Genomic DNA, 20,740 nt, shown 5'->3' with positions numbered 1-20,740 from the left:
GGACCTTACTAAAAGTAACTTGTTCACTGAAAGACATGACCATTTTCTTTTTATATTTTCAGCGGAAAGTGGAACTCTGATTGCTTAATGATTGATGGAATGCTTTCACAATGTGGAGATTGGATTGCAAATTTGTGGAGCAGAGATGAGGGTGGCACAGGAAAATATCCCCCAGTAACTTTACATGTAAGTGTACGCTTTCCAAAAAAAGTGGCTTTTTAATTTTCTGGTAGCAACAATGTTTCATACTCCTAAAGGATCACTTCAGATGTTTCCAGGTTCCATTCCTTTCATCTCTTGAACCACCACTCAACAAAATGTTAATGTGTTTCCGAAAGTATTATGCAGCTTCATTTTGAAATGTTTGTTCCTTTTTATATTTGTCTTTATCTCCAAAACACTGCTGTTTGGAACTTGAGCATCTGTTGTCTTAATAGCTTAATTATATGCTATCCACAAAAAATGAAAAGATGTGCTTTTGGATGTGGCTTCATAAGGATGGATGACCGCATGACTGCCTTATCATTTCACCTTGCATATAAGGCTTTGAAAATGTTTACAAACCTCTACCTAAAAAGGATTATTTTAAGTCTCTGTCAGCCATATATGAGCAGGACCCTCCTTCTGATGACAATACACCACCTTTTGGATGACATTATGGCACCCCTTATGTGCCAGAGGAACTATAATATCTGAGTCCAGGCTAAGAGATTTATACGATAACCTTGAGGTAGCCAGTGGGTTGGATACCTCGCCAGAGTTTGAGTTTGCAAACCAGACTCAACTGAGCATGCTGACTCATCATATAGAAAACTTATGGGAAAGGTTATCACATTTTAGGATGGAGTTGGCCCAGGGTCGTCGGAAATACCCAATTTTCCCCTATCACATGACATTACAGAAAAGGGTCTCTGCAAATTGGGAGACACCAGAAACTGCAGTTGCAGTAAATAAAAACTTTGCGAGGAAGTACAGGCCATCCAGCAGTGACCCGGAGTATCGCACTAAGCATCCCACATCAGAAAGCTTGGTAGTTCAGGCAGCTACATCTACCAAGCAGTCAGCTTACCCATCCATCCCTCCTGGCAGGGATGATAAGAGGGTAGATGCCTGCGCGTGAGAGGTTTTCACTGCGGGTAGTATGGCATTAAAGTAGACAAATGTGACTTGCACATTATCTAGATTAACGTTTACCTTGTGGGACTCTGTTGCTATGGCGGCTGACCACATCCCGGAAAGAGACGGCTTCCTGGCAATCAAGGATGGTAAGGAGGAAAAGGGTGAATGTCTCCAATCAGGTTTGGATACTGCATACAGCATCAGCAGATCCATTGCGGCTAGTGCAGATTTACCCAGATTTGCGTGGTTGCGGAAAGCTGGGTTTGCACCAGATGTGCAAGCTAGACTACTCAATATGCCCTTTGATGGCTCGAGGCTGTTTGGCAGCAAGGCGGCTGAGAGTTTGGAAAAGCTGCAGACCTCAAAGGCGGCGGCTAAATCCCTTCGCGCCGCCATTAGACAGCCTCGACAACCCTATTCAGGCCCATCTTCCTAGAGGGGTTAGTCCTTTTGATTCTATTCCTCATTTGGAAGAGCAAGAGGACAAGCAGGTCAAAATGGTCAGAGAAGATTCCCTCGTGGTGGACGAGGGAGAGGTGCTAAGTAAGCCCAAGCAGCGGCAGCCTTACCTTCAGCCGCTACTTCAGCTGCCTTTAAAGCACTCTGAGGCCTTGACTCTCAAGACCCCTGTGGGAGGCATACTTACTGAGCATCTGAACGAATGGTGGGGCATTACTTCAGATGCTTGGGCACTGGAAACTGTGGTCCAAGGATTCTGCCTGCCTTTTTTTTACTTTTTTTTTTTAAAAGACCTCAGGATCATCCACCGGGGAACAACTTTTAAAATTCTGATCCGCTCCTTGTGCAGGAAATTTTGACCCTGCTAGAGAAAAGTGCAATAGAACATGTACCTGTAGCGGAAAGTAACAAGGGTTTGTATTCCCCATACTTTGATTCCCAAAAAGGACAGAGGATTGAAACCCATCTTGGACTTAAGAAACTTGAACACGTTCCTCAGGAAGGACACGTTCAAGATGGTTACCCCTTCTCATATCCTTCAGGCTCTCCAACTCCAAGACTGGTTTGTATCATTGGACCTTCAGGATGCTTACTTTCATGTGCCAATCCATCTCGAGCACAAAGTACCTGAGGTTCACGGTTCTCATTATCAATTTCGAGATCTGCCATTTGGGCTGACCTCCACCCAAGGGTTTTCACCAAGTTGATGTCGGTGGTGGCAGCAAGTCTCGGGAGAGGAGGATTCACATCTACCCCTACCTAGATGATTGGCTGCCCAGGGCTCGTTCACCCGGGCAGGCCTAGGTACATCTCAGCATGACCTGCCACTCTTCGCAAACTTGCTTCTCCCTCAATTACAAGAAGTCTCACTGGATACTGTCCCAAAGACTCCAATTTATTGGGGCATTCCTGGATGCTTCCTCTGTGAAAGCCTCGACCCCCAAGGTGAGAGCTCAACACATTCTGCAGATGGTTACCAAATTCCAGAGAGCCCAGCATCTTCCAGCCTTCGATTTTCTGAGGTTGCTCGGTCTCATGGCTTCCTGCATTTTCCTGGTGCCAGAGGCTCGCCTGAGAATGAGATCCTTCCAATGGGCTCTTATGATTCGGTATTGCCAGTTCTCAGCCAGAATGTCAGCTTACCTGCAAGTTCCGAACAGAGTTGTTCGGGACCTTCTGTGGTGGGCTTGCAAAGACAACATTCTCAAGGTAGAATTTTTTTTGGCAGCCATGGCCGGAGATAAGGGTAGTGACGGATGTTTCACTCAAAGGGTGTGGCGCCCACGTCAGTGATCTGACAATCAGTGGTCGTTGGTCTCCATTGGAGTCCAAACTACATATCAACCTTTTGGAGCGGAGGGCAATCAGACTAGCGCTGAAGGCCTTTCTGCTGTCTGTAAGGCGAAAGAAGGTCCAGATAATGGACAACACAGTGGCCATGTACTACCTCAACAAGAGAGGAGGCGTAGGGCCACTACTACTGTGCACAGAGGCAATGCAGCTCTGGTTCTGGGCAATTCAAGAAGGAATCTCTCTATCAGCAGTTCACCTAGCCGGAGAGCAGAACACGGCAGCGGACACTCTGAGCAGGCAGCGCACCGTCTCCCACGAGTGGAAACTAGCCCAGGAAGTCCTTCAAGAGATCTTCACCCTTTGGGGAACCCTTCAAGTGGATCTGTTCGTGACCAGTGTCAACCGGAAGTGTGAACTGTTTTTCTCAAGGAAATTTCCCCCCTGAGGAGCTCTAGGAGATGCGTTTGTGATAGACTGGGAGTTTCTGCTTCTATACGCGTTTCCACCATTCCCCACCATTCCTCATGTAATGAGGAGGATGAGAAGATTCTGGAAAAAAACATGATCCTAATTGCTCTGGACAGGGCCAGGAGGACATGGTCCCCGGATCTTCTGGACATGTCCATCTGTCCTCCGATTCGTCTTCCACAAAGAGAGGATCTTCTCTCACGAGAGTGACGGTGACAAACACCAAATGCCGGAGGTTCTCCAGCAGGTTTCCCCAGCCGGGGAGCATGGGGGGGATGCGTTCTTTCCCCCTGGGACAGCCTGTTCCTATATGCATCCCACCATTGCCATTGCTTCTGCAACTCATCAATCAACACAGACGGTCCTGGTGCAGGATGATCCTCGTCGCACAGGCGTGGCCGAGACAGATATGATACCCGGACCTTCTGGACTTGTCAGCGTCACCTCCAGTCAAGCTTCCGGCAGCCGCAGATCTTCTAACCAGAGAAGGAGGTGCAATTCTGCATCACAACTCTGGGTTGCTGAACTTGCAGGATGGCTCCTGCAGCACTAAAATTCAGAGGATATGGGATCCCGGCGGACTGCAAGGAGGTATTTGCCAGGGCCAGGGCTTCGTCTATGCTGAAGTTCTACGGACATAAGTGGAAGAGATTCAGTCTGGTGCCATGCACAGAAGATAAACCCTCTACGAGTCACGGCCCCTCAGGTTCTACCGTACTTCCTGTCGCTGGCAAAAGCAGGACTAGCATACGCTTCCATCAAGATTCATCTGGTGGCTATCTCCCGCTACACCAGAGCTCCGGGGCGGTCATCGCTGTGGTCGCACCGCCTGGTCAAGGAGTTCATGAAAGGACACTTCTGCTTGTTCCTGCCGGTGAAGGCTGCGGCCACGGCTTGGGAGCTCAGTGTGGTGCGGACTAGGCTCCTGGGTCCTCCGTTCGAGCCTATGCATTCAGCGCCACTGAATTTCTTATCGTGGAAGACAGCGTTTCTTGTGGCCATCACCTCCGCACGAGTGGGAGAGATCCAGGCCCTCTCCTGTAAACCTCAGTACTTGAAATTTCACGAAACGAGGGTGGTGCTGCAGACGCACCCCTTCTTCATGCCCAGGGTGCTGTCAGACTTTCATCTAAACAAGCAGTTGGTGCTACCTGTTTTCTTCCCGACTCCATCGTCGCCGGCTGAGAGAACTTTGCACTCACTAGATGTGGCTAGAGCGCTGAAGTTCTATGTGGACCGCACAAAGAGTTTTCGGAGGACGTCACAACTGTTCGTGAACTTTGGCCCTGTGAACCAAGGGAAGGCCCTCTCCAAGGCTTCCATTTCCAGGTGGCTCTCCGGCTGCATCACCCATTGTCACCGGTTAACAAACTGACTGTTGCCTGGCCGTCCGAGAGCCCATTCAACCAGAGCGATCGCTGCAACTACGGCGTTCCTGTGTGGTGTGCTCCTGCTGGACATCTGCAGGGCTGCTACATGGAGGTCGACGCATACCTTCACGGGATTCTACTGCGTCGACAGGGATTCCAGGGAGGAGTCCAGAGTCGGCCAAGCGGTGCTGTTCAACCTGTTCGCTTGAAGATGAGCCTGGTGAGGAGGTAAGAGATGCTTAATGGTGGGCCTTGCCACCTCCTGTGGTTGTGCATGTGTGTACTGCTGTGTATTCCTTATTCTTGAGCATGTGAATCCATGCCAGACCCCATGCTGGAGAAGGAACAAGTTACTTACCTGTAACTGTTGTTCTCCAGCATGGGTCTGGCATGGATTCACATGCAAACCCACCCGGCTACCCCTCTGCAGCTCTTCTCTTGGTCCTACTGCCACTTTACGTGCTACCAAATCTGAAGATGGCTGCCAGAGGAGGGGCTTAGGTAGAGGGCAGTCATTGGCTGGGGGCAGCATGACCCAGAGACCAGTGATTGGTTGTTAGGAGAAAGACAGTTCAGAAATGAAACTGGTTCTTTACCGAGGATTCCCAGCCTGGCAGGGAATATTCATGAGCATGTGAATCCATGCCAGACCCATGCTGGAGAACAACAGTTACAGGTAAGTAAGTTGTTCCTTCACCTGACTCTGTGGTCTCAGCCGCGGCCAGGAACCGCTCTGCGAATCCGTCGTCCTCATCCTTGGTACCTCCTGTCAAGGAGGGGAAGAATCTGGACGCTCTGGGGAAGAGGATTATCTATACGGCTGCCAGCACCATTAAGGCTTCTAATGCACTGGCCATTTTGTGGGCTACGACTGGGAGCTCTGGTATAAGCTGGGTCCTATCCTTGACTTCCTTCCTGGTTATAAGAAGGCAGAAGCTCTTGAACTGTTCCAGGAGGGGAGGTGGCCTCGGTCCACGCCATCACAGTGGTGGTGGACATCGTAGACACCGGATTACGTCCGTTGGGAAACAGTGTCTCTTCGTCGGCAGGGATGGCTGAAAGCCACAGATTTCAGGCCGGACTTTGTCTAAGGTGTTGGACATGCCATTTGATGGACAAAACCGGTTTTGCAAGGCGGTCAACGAGTCTCTTCAAATCATCAAGACTGGCATGGAGCACCCTGCAGCAATGCCGTTCGTCGTCCTTTCGTTCCTCAAGGGTAAAACCTGGCAAGTCATTCAATGGCTCCACAACGCCTGATCAGGAGCCTTCCTGCTCAATGATGCAGGAGGCATACAGAGGCAGCTCGCAGGCATGCGACAGCAGAGGACAGCTGATGACCACACATGCACCTAAGCCGACAGATGGGTGCTAGATGCTCTCGGACAGGGGCACATTTTGGCGTTCCTACGCAGGTGTCCTCGTATTCCCCCTGTAGCTCGACAATAACAGCACGTGGCGCCACTGCTGCAGGAGGTCCAAGCCATGTTAAAGGGGGCAATACAACCTGTTCCCATCACCTCCGGGGCTCCAGGGTGTACTCCACAACTTTCTGGTCCGAAAGAAGACACGAGGGTGGAGGCCGATCCTGGACCTGCGACGCCTCAAGTACCTGAAGTCCCAGAAGTTCAGGATGGTTACGTTGAAGCACATGCTCTGCCAACTGGAGGAAGACTACTTCCTGGCGTCTCTGTACCTGGAGGATGCCTACTTCCTCATCCCCATCCATCGGTAGCACCGCAAGTTCCTGCGGTTCGCAGTCCAGGGGCGACAATATCAGTTCTAGGCACTTTCCTTCTGCCTGAAATCGGCCCCAGGCATATTCACAAAGTGCTTGGCTGCGGTTGCGGTGCATCTTCGTCTCAAGTGCATCCACGTCTACCCTTACCTATACAATTGGCTATTTCGATCCCGCTCCCATGCTCTGGTGAGCCAGCACACAGCAAGGACTGCGTCTGCTGACAGATCTGGGATTATCCATAAATTATCCAAAGTCCTGCTGGGACCCATCACAGAACGATTGGTTTCTGGGGCCACGATTCGGCACTGTGGGTTCCATGTGATTTTACCAAGCCAAATGCTTGAACTACGGGCTCCTGGTAGTGACCCTATTCTGCCCAGGGAGGCTATATTCTCATCAAATACAAGTGAAAGGGTCAATTGAACAAGCATGCCCCTTTATAGCTCATTTTAAGAATCCAGATTATATAAATGACATCTGGTCTCACACCTTAGTTTTTCTTTCCTGCCTTCAATGGGGGGCAAGGAGGCGAGGATCTTCATGGACAACACCACCATGTTCTACATCAGGAAGCAGGGTGGGACGCCCTCTCCAGAGAGGCCCAGGATTTGTGGCGTTTGGCCATTCATCGGGACATGTTTCTCGTCCCCTTTCACCTGGCAGGCACCAAAAACACCATTGCAGACTCGCTCAGCAGGGTACTACGTTCTTGCCACGAGTAGGAGATTCGCCAGGACTAGGTGGATCTCCTATTAGGGAGGTTCCACGAATGGGGTCATCCCCACATGAAGGATGCATTATCGTTCCTGTGGGAGGTTAATTTTCCATATGCTTTTCCTCTGTTCCCACTCCTGCTATGAGTTATCAACACCCTCCGTGTCACTGCTGGATGATCTCGTTGCTCTGGCGTGGCCGCGACAAATCTGGTATCCAAAACTGCTACGTCCATCGGCAGTTCCGTCCATGAATCTTCCCACTATTTCCGGACCTTCGGTCCAGAGAGGGAGGAGCGATTCTGCACCACTACCCAGTGTCTCTGAACCTCATGCCTGGCTCCTGCAGCCCTAGAGTTTGGATGTTATGCTTTACCTGCAGAGTTTAAACATATCTGTGCTACGCCCATCAGTGGAAGTGCTTCTCCGTCTGGTGCCAGGGTCAGAAGATTACCTCTCTGCTCGTCACAGCCCCACAGCTCTTTCCATACCTGCTTTCCTTGGCCAAGACTGGACCTGCTCATGCCTCTATCAAGGTGCACCTGGCTGCCATATCCCGTTAAACCAGGGTGCTGGGTAGGCCTTATTTGTGGTTCCACAGACTCGTCAAGGAGTTCCTCAAAGGACTCTTCAGGACTTTTCCGCTGGTGAAGGCTCTTGCCCCAGCTTGGGAGCTCAATGTGGTTTTGACTAAGCTCATGGGGGCTCCCTTTGAGCCGATGCATCAGGCCCCGCTCAAGTTTCTATCATGTGAGCTGGCTCTCCTCATGGCAAAAACCTCGGCTTGGTGTGTCTGGGAGATCCCAGGCCCTATCTTGCAAGTAGCCGTGCTGGTCTGTACGTCAAAGGTGGTACTGGGTACACATCCTGTTAGGGGCGTTTTCTTAGAGTCCCACCTGGAGAGAAGACTTTAAACTATCCCAGTGGTTTGTAGATACCCAACTCTTAGTATCAGTCTGTACTAACTTTGGACCAGTTAGACATGTACAACAAAGAAGCACTTACACTTATAGTTCATATAAAATTATATATTATATTTACACCAGAATCACTCTAAATACCTCATACGTTTACACTAGAACACTTTAGGATATACTTCAAAGGACACTTTTACTTTTGTGTTTGTTTGCTGTTACTTTTGTTGCAACGTTAGGGAAAATACAATGCCTTAGTATTATCAGTAATTACGCGCACATGCGGCTCTTAGCAGATTCACAGTAAGACATTTACTTGCCAAACACATATAAGTAAGTAACTTTAAGGAAAGAAAAGGGTTAGTTAGAGCAACACGAGCCTGGTTCAAGATTCTAGAGAGGACTTATTTTAGGTCCAAAAACGTAACCCTAACTAAAGGCAGTCTGGAGTTGGCTCCGTCTTGACAATCAAGAGAATACGAAGAGTTCCTGTCTATTTCTTCAAGTCTCTAGCCTTTCAGAATCAGCAAGTACTAGTGAACGATGGAGACCAAAAATAGGACTTGATGAAGGGACACAAGCAGCTTAAGGTAAGAGGGGGTTTCCCTGGACACCTCTATGTGCACTCCAACGCTCTGGAGCGACTTTCTGGAATCAGATAAGCAATAACTTTTTCCCCACAGTACCGTAGGTTAGAAGAAAATGTTTGTGCTGGAAGCTCCGTGATGTTGCAGCTATGGGCCCGACCTCTGGATTCCTTGGTCTGATGACTGAAGGCAGGACATTGGACAGCGTCTCTCAGCAGCAGTCTCGAGGGAGGACCCTGGGGCACGACTTTCAGCAACTTCTTGGTTCGCTCTGTGGTCTTGGCACCTTTTCTGCAGTAACAAAAAAGATGTGGATCGCCCGGTCATCTTCTTCGCCTCCTGCAGTGCCACGCTCTGATGAGGGGTCTGGGCAAGTTGTATCGGATCTCTGGAGTGTCATTGGGGGCTCAGCAAAGATTTGGACGGATTCAGCCTTTGAACAGCTATGCACTCGAAATGGGCAGCGGGCCTCCTTGTATTGGGGTTCTGCAGCTCTGGAAACTCCTAGGACCTCGGGAGATGGCTCCATTCAAAGTTTGTCATGGAACTGGTTGTACCCACCAGCCAACGCGAAGGAGTCATCCTCTTCGGAGCTCCTGTGTCACACAGAAAACAGGGTCCAGACAGCAGTGGTCGCTTCAATGTTGCAAAGTGCCTGCAGGCGTCTCTGGTCGTCTTCTTCTGTTACTTCAGCTTCCCGTGGTCAACTTGCTTTTCACTCCAGAAGGCTCGACTTTTTATATGGTTCCAGCACACACTCCTCTGCAATCTCTCTCAGCATTTTTCAGAAAGTGGCTTTTGGCTGTCCAATCGAGACAGCCAGACCCCCCCCCCCTATGGGACCTGGTCCTATTCAGGCACTCTGGCAGACAAAGGACATGGGTGTGGAAAACTCCTCCCCCATTTCCTGCCTGCCCAGACACACTGCAGCCTAGGCGGGGACACCAAGGGTTCCCACCAAAGGCAAAAACACACACACACTGACCTCCCCCTCTCAGAATGGTAGAAGGGCTAACAAAGAACAACTCCTCTAGTAATGGCAAAAAAAGAAGGGAGGCCCCAAGTTGGTACTTGGGTGCCCCCATTGTGCACTACCACTGCTACGGAACCTGTTCACTTGAGGTGAGTCTGTTCCAGTGGTAAGTGTTTATTGCTTCTTTTGAGCCTTGCCACCTCCCGTGGTTGTTTACATGTACTGCTTTGAAATCGTTATTCATGAGCATGTTAATCCATGCCAGACCCCATGCTGGAGAAGGTTTTAGTTAATTACCTGTAACTATTGTTCTCCAACATGGGTCTGGCATGGATTCACAGGAAAACCCTTCCTCCTTCCCCTCTGTGGCTCTTCCTGGTTCATACCGTCACTTTACGTGCTTAAAATCTGAAAATGGCCACCAGGAGCGAAGTTTAGGGAGAAGACTGTCATTGGATGGTGGCAGACCCAGAGGACAGTGATTGCTTTAGAGGAGAAATAGTTTCCAAGCGAAGTGAAACTGTTTTTTCTTTTACAGAGGATTCCCAGCCTGAAACATGTGAATCCATGCAGGACCCATGCTGGAGAACAATAGCTACAGGTAACTAACTTAAACCGGATTGGATCCAGTCAATGATCGTTCTTTATTCCCTTTTAATCTCTTTAAATGTTTCCCACACTTCTCCAGCATGGGGTCTGGCATGGATTCACATGCTCATGAATATTCCCCGTCGTCAGGCTGGGAATCCTCGGTAAAGAAAAAACCAGTATCAGTTTCGTTTCTGATCTGTCTTTCGTAGTAATAACCAATCACTGGTCTCTGCGTCATACTGACCACAGCCAATGACTGCCCTCTACCTAAGCACCGCCTCTGGCAGCCATCTTCAGATTTTTACCGCACGTTCATGTGTTGGGATCCTCGTGCTATTGCTCTCGAGCGTTAGTGCTATTTTTTCACGTTTTTTTCTCAAAAACTTCGTTCTTTCGGTCAAAAGAGCTTCAAGCTCCACCGACTCTCCATCCGATCAACGGGGACCCGTGTCGGATTCGTCTGCGCCCCTCAAGGGTGAAGATTTCGTCGAGCTACGCTTTTGGAGGACTCCAGAAGTTTCTCAGGCCCGGACATGGCCCAGGAGAAGGGAAGCTCGACGCCCGGAAAGCTGTTCAGGATCTGCCCTGGCCTCTGGCAGTAACGTTCTTTTGCAGTTACCTCATTTCTTGTCTTAATCACCCCTTTTCTTTTATCTCCGGATCATAAGGATTCTTAGGTTTTCCTTCTCACGGTATCTTATTATAGGTTTTAGTAGATGTTGCCACATTTTTGTTCTCAATCCATGCCAGGACATCTTTACTTGTAACATGCTCAATATCTCCAAATAACCATTCCTGTTTCTGAGATATTATGAAGCTAAATGTATATATGTTTTCCCTTCCATATAATCCTAGACCCCTGGTTGTTGACCACGACCTGCCATATTTTGTCACACGTGTCCGATTTACACTCAACCCCCAGCTTTAAATTCAACATTGCATAGTTGCTAAAATGGTTCTTAATAACTGACTGCTTGCAGAACTTCCAAATAGTTCTGAATTAACAAAGACATAATCAACGGTAGATGTTTTTGTTCCATTAAACCACATGCCCTTAGCAGGGATATCTCCCTTCGTTCATCCATTAAGCATGTTCAGGACCCAATCGTCACAAAGATCCACCCAATATCTTCTTTTAGAAATCTGTTTCAGGCACTCACATACCTGCAGCTTGCATTAAATATCCTAGTCTCTGCAATAGCAGATTTAGTCTTACACGCTCTGTTTAGGTTACCTCCTAATAAGATCAGTCCCAACGGATTATCTCTTAGGTCAAACCCAGGTGGGCCTTAGACATTCAACACTAATAGTTTACAAGGCGTCTGCTGGGTGGTGGTTCCAATTTCCACTGCCATTACCTGTTTCATATCCTCTGGCATAGACATTTCCTTAGTGCATATGTATTGCAATTGGCCACAAACCACTCATTGCTCTACCCATGGTTACTTTCTTTGCCAATTTGTGATGCATTTTTAACCTGTCTAACGAGAATGGAACTGTAAGCCAACATTCTTGTATCAATATTATGTCATTAGCAGATTGTGCAATGTCTTTGACCCTGCATATTCCATATTGGGACCCTCGCAGATCATTGTTGCCTAGCTATTTTAACAGGCAAGAAACCAGATGACCAATTCTGTTCATTATTTGTCATATCTGGTTTACTATTTTGTTTTCTCACAATCATTTGACTTTCCTCATTGTTTATAGTGACCTTTATCATGCTCTTAGAATACATTTCCTGTGACACCTCATATTTAGCAGTGTTATCCAGCGATGGGTCATAACCCATTTTTAAGAGATTTATCAATTGCCTCAATCAATTCCACTGTATCACCGGAATAACAATACACTCTAGACATTGGCTTCTCACCATGATCGAATATATAGATATACTCCAAGTCAATGGAATGTAACACTCGCAAAGTTGTTATAAGACTAAATAAATACAATCATTTCGAGTGGTTCAGACAATTATAATCTCTGCTAAGAAACAAATGTGTTATTATAATTGAGTAATTGCACCTTTAAATGCTGAAGATGGTTTGGGCATGCTGTTACTCAGAATCTCAGCCAGGACGTTATTAGCAACATTCTGTCTTAACTCAACTAGCTGGCTGATTTCTTTATCATCCACTTCAGTACATTAATTTCCTCTTGACTCCTGCGATTGTACCTCTTCATCTGCAGACTCCTCTGATTCTGTCAATGTATCCGGAACCTCATGAAGGTGGGGTGCTTTTGCCAGTCAGTTAATACTACTGTCTGCCCTTCCTTCCTCTTCTGTCTACGTCTGACTTTTTTCCTTTCCTTATGCTTATTTACACCTGCATTGGTATTATCAGGGCTGAAATCAGTTTGTGTTGATCGATCAGAATTATTTTTCCCGTGTTAGTCCTTTATTATTTTTAATGTTTTCATTTGTCGTCTCCTTTCTTGTGACTTAATAGCATTCTCAATTATGGTAATATTTCGCCAGCGTTCTTCACTCTGTTCTAAGGACTTCATTATTTAAATGGCATCATCCAGCTCCTTTCAGTCTCTGCTTGTGAAGATGTTACACCAACTGCAGGTATAGGAAATTCAGGCTTATTTACTCGTTCAGCTGCCTTCATATGCACATTGAGTAAATGAGCAAGAGTAGTTCTTTGCACAGTCAGGTCATCATTGATCTTCCCACATAACTTTATTATGACCTTTAATGCGAATTGCACAGTTGTAAAAGTTGCAACATATATAAATTATCTTTCTGGGGTTCCGCCAACAGCATTTTCTTGCTTGCTTTCTCCATACAAGACAGGCGTCATAGATTACCTAACCTCTTCAGAAGGCCATCTCACTAATAATAGCCGCAGTGTCCATTAACACAGGTACTTTGTCCTTTGTATTATTTGTTAGGTAAGATTTTGTAAAGTCTAACTGGTGTGGGACCGCACAAGACGTATCTCTTGGTATTAGGCAGACCCAACTCTTAATATATGCCTGTACTACACAAGTTGGTAGAGTGACTGAGCAGCCGTACTGTCAGCTGTAGACTACCACAATGAAATCGGCTAACACAATGCACCAAGTAAACACTTACACACTTTACATTTATTTATCCATAGACAAGGTAAATTAAGCATTCTTTAAAAAGCAGCAACTAATAGTAACATTCAATGGAAGATAGAATTCATTTAAACAAGAACCATTAAAGCAGGCGAGTCATTCTTTTCTTTGCCAAACATGTTCCAGCACACAGAGTGACATCAATCAAGGTCAGTTTTGGCACTTATTTTGTTCACCATTACAAAATTGGGTTGAGGAGGGAAAATGGTTAGAGTTAAAGTAGAACATACTTTCAACTAGTTCAATAGTTAGTTTTTCCCAGAAAGATCTCGGCAGTCTTTTACCCCAGCAATAATAGTGTCAATAAAAAACCTTTAAGGGAACAAGCACTGCTAAATCTAATAGGGTTCAGAAGGGGAGCCTTTAGGAAACCAGGATGGTGAAAGTCAGTGTGACCGTTCCAGGTCTGATGCAGCTTTTCTTAGAAAAAATGTTATCAAACAGGAGATCGTTGAAAAATCACAGGAGCTCAATGGAAGCCCACTTGATGGAGCACAAGCTGGAAGGCCTGCACAGGTGAGTTGAGGTCAACTCTAGAGGGGTTAAAATAGTATTTCCCAAGCCAGGGAGCACTACAAATGGCAAAAGCTAGTTCTTCAGCATGGATCTGGTATGGATTCACATGCTCATGAATATTCCCCGTCATCAGGCTGGCAATCCTCTAAAGAAAAAAAATCAGTTTGTTGGATTTCTGAACTGTCTTTCTCCTAACAACCAATCACTGAGCTATGGGTCATGCTGCCCCCAGCCAATTACTGCCCTGTACCTAAGCCCCTCCTCTGGCAGCCATCTTCAGATTTTTACCGCACATTCAAGTGTTGGGAGTCCTCGTGTTTAGCTTTCGAGCTTTTACTGCCCGTTTGCGCTTTTTGGAAGAGTTTACTCTATTTTTCGGTCAATCGAGCCTTGTGCTCTATCGATCAACCTTCCGACTAACGGAGACCTGTTCTTCGTGGAGGATTCCAGAAGATTCTTCAGGCCTACGCCGTGTGGACCATGTCAGAGGAGAAGAAGGATTCAACCACGGTTTTCAAGCTTTGCTCCGACTGCGGCTTAGGGAATGTCTTCTCGGATGACAGGCATTCCCAGTGCCTTTACTGTCTGTACCCGGTGCGCAAAGAGGAAGATTGTGCGTTCTGCCAGGAGATGGCCCCTCACATGCTGAATGATCGGCATAGGCGGCTGAAGGATGGGCATAGGCGGCTGAAGGATGGGCATAGGCGGCTGAAGGATGGGCATAGGCGGCTGAAGGATGGGCATAGGCGGCTGAAGGATGGGCATAGGCGGCTGAAGGATGGGCATAGGCGGCTGAAGGATGGGCATAGGCGGCTGAAGGATGGGCATAGGCGGCTGAAGGATGGGCATAGGCGGCTGAGGATGGGCATAGGCGGCTGAAGGATGGGCATAGGCGGCTGAAGGATGGGCATAGGCGGCTGAAGGATGGGCATAGGCGGCTGAAGGATGGGCATAGGCGGCTGAAGGATGGGCATAGGCGGCTGAAGGATGGGCATAGGCGGCTGAAGGATGGGCATAGGCGGCTGAAAGAGTGGCTACAGGCCAAGGGTTCTGCTCTGGGTGGGTCCCAGGAGCATGCCTCTCCCGGTTCGAAGAAAGCCGAGCAGGCTTCTAAGACCTTTGAGGGCGCCCCTCCCGCGGGGGTCCAACAGAAGGCTTAGCACTGCGAGTCCACTGCCCCCGGGAGTGCCATTGTGGTGGGCTACCCGGCGGCTAGGGCGCGTCCGATGTCTCCAGCAACTTCAATCACCAGTCAGTGTTCAAACTCGAGGAGAAGCCCAAGAGCGACCTATCTGAGAAGGCCAAGGGGGATTGGGGTGCGCACCCTCCCCCTAAGGAGAAGGCCAAGCAGAACAAGGCACCCGGGACGCCCAAGGCCAAACAGGACAAGGCACTGGTCCTGACCGTGAAGGTCCAAGTACACCTGGCGAAGGCCCAGCCTTCCATGGCGGGGGTGGTGGTGTCTTTCTCGAAGGCCGCCGAGACTGCTCCACAGGGCGCAACCCTGAAGGCGAGGGTATCCCTTCCTCCCAGGAGTCAGGCTGCATTCCAGCCCATAGAGAAGATCCCAGAGAAAAAGATGCCCATCATCTCCCTGAGACCTTCCCGTCTGAAAGCGAAAGGGGGGTGGGGGAAGGGACGGGGTGCCCCTCTAGGGTACGGATATCTCCTCTGAGGCGGACCACATCTACCTGCAAACCATCCAAGAGGAGGAAAATGTAGGGAACAGGCCCTACGAGGAGCGCGTCGCGAGTATACCATCAAGGAAGAGCAGCAGGGTGATAACGGCCTGGGTGCCCTGCCGGTGCCCCAGCTGCCCATTCTTCCGCCACCTCAGCTGCCCCCCCATCCCTGCTGAGGGATGAGATGGACCCTGATACGGTGACGATGGGCACGGACGACGGTGGGATAGGAGACCTCCCGTCGCCTCCCTCCAGTTCCTCCCCGCCGGACGACATCGGCTCGTTTCACTCGATCTCCAGAGCTTCGGAGCTCTCCCAGCTCGCTCCAGAGGAGAGGGAGGGTTTCTTATACCAGCGCAGGGAGGCGAAGAGAAAGACCATCCTCTGTCTCACTTCTGGATGACATTTTGGACGAGGGCTTGTCCCTCATGAAGAACCCTTTTATTTATTTTTTTTATTTTTGGTACAATGCACCCTTAGAAATATTTGATGAGAAAACATTAAAACACGTATGAAAAAAGAACAAAAAAATACATGCAACATAAAATCTGTTATTAAATGTGCATAGAAGTAAATTGCCTAATAAAAATCGCATTTAAACATAAAACATCACTAAATCACAAGTATTACTTTACACAAGTCACAAACCGTCTCAACATATTTATCCAAGGTCTAGTGTTCTTTGCTCTATTACTACAATAAAGCGTGTTAAGGCTATTATTAATCTTTGAGATTTTCCCCACATGCATTGGCTCTACAACAATTCTCTAGAGGATGCCGAATTACCATCGTAGAATTGGCCCATATAGAAATTACGATTAGTTTCAAATTCACTACAATATATCACAAGTTGCTTTAGCGACTCTGGGGTATCTTTACTATTACAGAATCTACAGCGTACCCCTTCTTTAATGTCATAGGTTTTGGACCAGTACTTAGTTCTTTCACCTGTGTTGATGACATTTAACTTAAATCTCAGGTACAAATTTCTTGCTTTTGGACACGGAAAAAAAGGTAAATATTGCATTTTTGGTAATTGTTTATGAAAGAAACAGTATTGATCTTGGTAGGATTTGTATTTTGCATTGAGATCAATAATCCTGGACCAGTCCATTTGAAAGAATTTCCTTTTAACCACTGTAGATCGTTCATATAGATCCTTATGGTCCATGGCAATGGAGGATAGAAGATCTTCAATTTTTCTCACATAGCGTTGTATGGATGTAGGATATTGATTTTTGACCATTGCGCAAAAGTCTTGATATAATGAATTCAGCAGTGGATACAACATTTTACCATAGGTTGTTATCTTGCGCCACCAAAATTTCGAGGCTAAAGAGTTCAACCCGAATTCATGTATTATAATAGAATTAGATGATTTTGGAATATTTAAGACACTCTTCCATATGTTACCTTGGATCTTGTTGAGAATAGTAGATACATCCAAAATACACAAATCGAGACCATATAATAACAAAGGTTCCACTTTCAGGATGTAAAATTCAAACAATGGTTTAAGAGAAAACTTAGTGTATTTAGAGTATAGCACCTTCATTTGTGAAATAAGTGGAATTACCTTTAGAGTTAACAAATCCTTCCACATAGATAAAGAGTTTGAGTCACACAAATTGTAGCCCAAATTCCTTGTTTTTATCACATGCTGAATCACCATGTTGTTCATTTTCCATGTATATCTGCAAACCTTTTTCCTATTTGCGAATACCATTATGTTGGATTTGGTGGGATTTATTGCAAGATTGTTACATTTTGCATATTCATGAAACGCATTTAATTTGGTCTGCAGACCAAATGGCGTGCGATCGCATAAAATGATATCGTCGGCAAAGGCCAACCAATTTATGCGAGTATCTGCCAATTTTACTGGGAAGACAACCAATTCATCCCATAAATTAGCTACATCACATAAGTATAGATTAAACAGAATGGCTGCCACTTGACAGCCCTGTTTAACACCTATCTCTGTGTGTATGACTTCAGTAGTGGTACCAAAATGCTATCCAAAGCAGAGGAAGAGGTCTAGTGATGCCATATGGACCGCTCCTAATTTAGAGGTGTGTCGATTCTAGCAGATGTGCAAGAATTGTTGCATTAAGAGAGGTTCCCATAGACCTACGGAAACCTACTTGAAATTTTGATTGGATATTATTGCTAGCGACACACACCTCCAAATCCCTTAACGGCAATCTTGAGAAAACCTTTGCTGACACGTCAATCAAAGAAATGGGACGGAAGTTGGCAGGATTATCGATAGGCCCTTTTTTGTGAATCGGTATAATGATGTCACATAAGCATGATTTAGGTATACATTTAGACTAAAAAATCAGTTCAAAAGATGGTTTAATGATTTTGGCCCAAAAAAAGGTCGTCCTTGAATACACATGCAGGAATTCCGTCAGGGCCCGCCGCTTTAGAGTAAGATTACTTTTGAATAGCCCATACAATGTCACTGATAGACCAGGGACATTCACCAACCATCTTGTCAAAAGGATCATACATATTTGTTACCTTGAATTCTGAGGTTAATTGATATCTATGAGTCATATACTCAGACCAGGTAGATGTAGAGATGGCAGAGTGAAAGATCGGTTGCATCTTTTTCCCATTGGAGTGTAAAATGCCCCAAATGTCCTTTGTTTTATGCTTACATAGAAGTGCTATGAGATGTTGATTTTCTTCGAGGTGTTGAGAACTCTTAATCATTTTCATCATTTGTTTGCAACATAGCTGTATTTTTTTCTTTGCTATTGCAAATTCACCATAATCTGCTAAGTGAGATTTGGCTCTTCTAATATCAGTATTTCTATTGCGTTTGACGACTACAATCTGATCACTAAATTTACAAGAACGTAGAGTTGCATGATTTTTTTGTGCGATAACCATAGCTGAAAGGTGAGAATTCATCATGTTTCTGCTTAAGGTCGTGATCATGGATCTATTTGCGAGAAAATCTGGAGTATTATGCTTAAACAAAAAGTCACGATTCACAAGATAAGCAAATTCCCGACATAGTTTTGGGTTCCATCTCACCGACATTACAGGTCGATCTGTTTCAATTGGTGCAAGATGACTGATTTGTTTGTGGTATTCCAAGACATATTTCATCTTTAAATTCAACATCAGATGATCACTACAATGCGTAATTTTCACTTCTAACTCTGATAGTGTGAAGCACGCTTTCCGACAAAACAAAGTAATCTATCCTCGAACGTGATAAACCTCTACTTCAGGTGTGTTCATGATTACTGGCATGAGAAATAATGTGCATATTCCAGCTACTCAGAAACTTTGACCATATGTACCCTTGATCAGCTACACAAACAGAATGATCATTATTTCTTGATTGATAGCTAGGACTGGTGTGGCTAGTAAGGGCCGCATTAAAATCACCTCCCAAAATGACATCCTACTCATTTGACTTCAGGATTAAACCCTGAAGCATAGAGTCTAGTTCATTAATGGCGCTCATACAAGACCCTACACCAGGTTTACAATATACATTGATCATGATAGTGGAAGTGGTACCAACTAAGCATTTCATAATTAATAAAGCATCAGAGGAATAGAGCATGTTTGTCTCAATATTATAAGAATTGTTAACCAGAGTCAGTAGACCACCAGAGGGTCGATTCAAAACCCCCCGCTTCGCTGGTTGGTTAAAAGCGGTATTACCATCTATTTGAATAGGATTAACAGCCATTGTTTCTTGTATCATTATTACACTAGAGCTGGATGCTGGCTTATTATTCAAAGCCTATTTCTGTACATTTTTAAAACCACAACAATTCCAACTCACAAATGCGGACAAAGATTGTTACGAATGTGCTTTTGAAGAATACGAAGGACCAACTTCATTGAGGAGAGATTCAAGGCCTACCAATCCCTTAATGGCATTAACAGAAGTAAGCTGAGCTATTAAATTTTGTGTATTGCTTGTCACCACTCAAATTCGCCCCTACCCCAGGGGCAACTGATGTTTGCTTTTTCTGGTATTATATAAAATTAGTCATTTCGTTCTTATTTCCAAACCCATGCATTTCATAACCCAACATTGCAAAATTTTCATTTTGTTCCCATAGAATTTTTTGAATTAGGGTAGATTTTACCTTACATACCATTCAATGGTTATTAGGTATGGAAAGTTTAATCTATTCGATATCATGAGTATTCAAGTTTTTCAGCGTGGGTATTTTTTGAAACATATGTAGGAGATGTGAGCGATTGATTCTGTCATTAACCAAAGTCTGTGAATCACTACTCCATCCAATAATTAACTGCATTTCATTCACATTACCTGCACATACCCGTGAATCCATCACTTCGCTTCTGATTTGTTTCAGCGGCAGGGCTCAATTTGTCACCATCTTTGAGTCCTGCATACTGTTGTTCCTCTCTGACTCACTGAATATAAGTTCTTCAGCACATCACTAATGGGTACAACTGACCCCCCTTTATCTATGTTAACAGGTGTGTTATCATCATTGATCTCTTGAATTGCATCACTTTCAGATTCAGATGTCTGTGGGCAAGGAGGCTTCACGACAGTTTTCGCACTATTTACTTCCACAATTAATTGGGGACCTTTAAGATAGATTATCTCATCACTCTCACCATCCCTTCCATCTCTCTTAAAGGTGGTTTTGTTTTTGGTGACCTTGTAAAACTCAGCCAAATTCATCTGTTTCAAATGAACGACCTGCGCCTTGTTCTTTTGTATTTGAGAGACCGGTTTTTTAGAGGTTGTTGACCTCCTACGGCCTCTTGTTCATTCTCTAGTCCCCTGTCCTGTTGTGGTGTTATCTTACCCTTCTGTGAGTGTTCCTGCTGTGGATCCACTTCAAGAAGGACACGAGATTCAGCATCCAACTGATCGAGATCTAAATCAGTTGCATGCGGCAACTGTTCTACTATTTTGGATGTGTTTCCTTTTTTCTGTGACAATTTAACATTAGGATTCACTACACTATTGTTTGATGATTTATTAATAGTTCTTTTTATTTTTTCATCTTTTTATTGCTCTTTGATGTATTTGTTTTGCTTTTTTTGACATGAATAACTTCCAGCCTTGGTCAGATCGACCGCCCTTTAACCCCAATACAGTATTCTCCTCCACTTTACTAGTTTTTACTTGTTGGTCACTAATCTCAAGTAGATCAGATGGGACTGACAGGTGTTGATATTAATGTAA

The 20,740-nt window shown here is 45.8% G+C and overlaps 1 protein-coding gene across 2 annotated transcripts in view; it reads left to right on the top strand.

Annotated features, from left to right (window-relative positions):
* The window catches only part of AHCTF1 (AT-hook containing transcription factor 1), a 2,174,249-nt gene that overhangs the window by 827,126 nt on the left and 1,326,383 nt on the right, over nucleotides 1-20,740 (top strand). For both annotated transcript variants that reach the window (XM_069607832.1, XM_069607831.1), the window contains exon 18: nucleotides 63-186. In XM_069607832.1, the coding sequence (XP_069463933.1) occupies nucleotides 63-186 (124 nt within the window). The remainder of the gene's footprint in view (nucleotides 1-62; nucleotides 187-20,740) is intronic.

Source organism: Ambystoma mexicanum, chromosome 4q, assembly GCF_040938575.1.
Source record: "Ambystoma mexicanum isolate Mex_15411 chromosome 4q, UKY_AmexF1_1, whole genome shotgun sequence".
Classification (NCBI taxonomy): domain Eukaryota; kingdom Metazoa; phylum Chordata; class Amphibia; order Caudata; family Ambystomatidae; genus Ambystoma; species Ambystoma mexicanum.
This window is presented reverse-complemented; position numbering and strand designations above follow the sequence as displayed.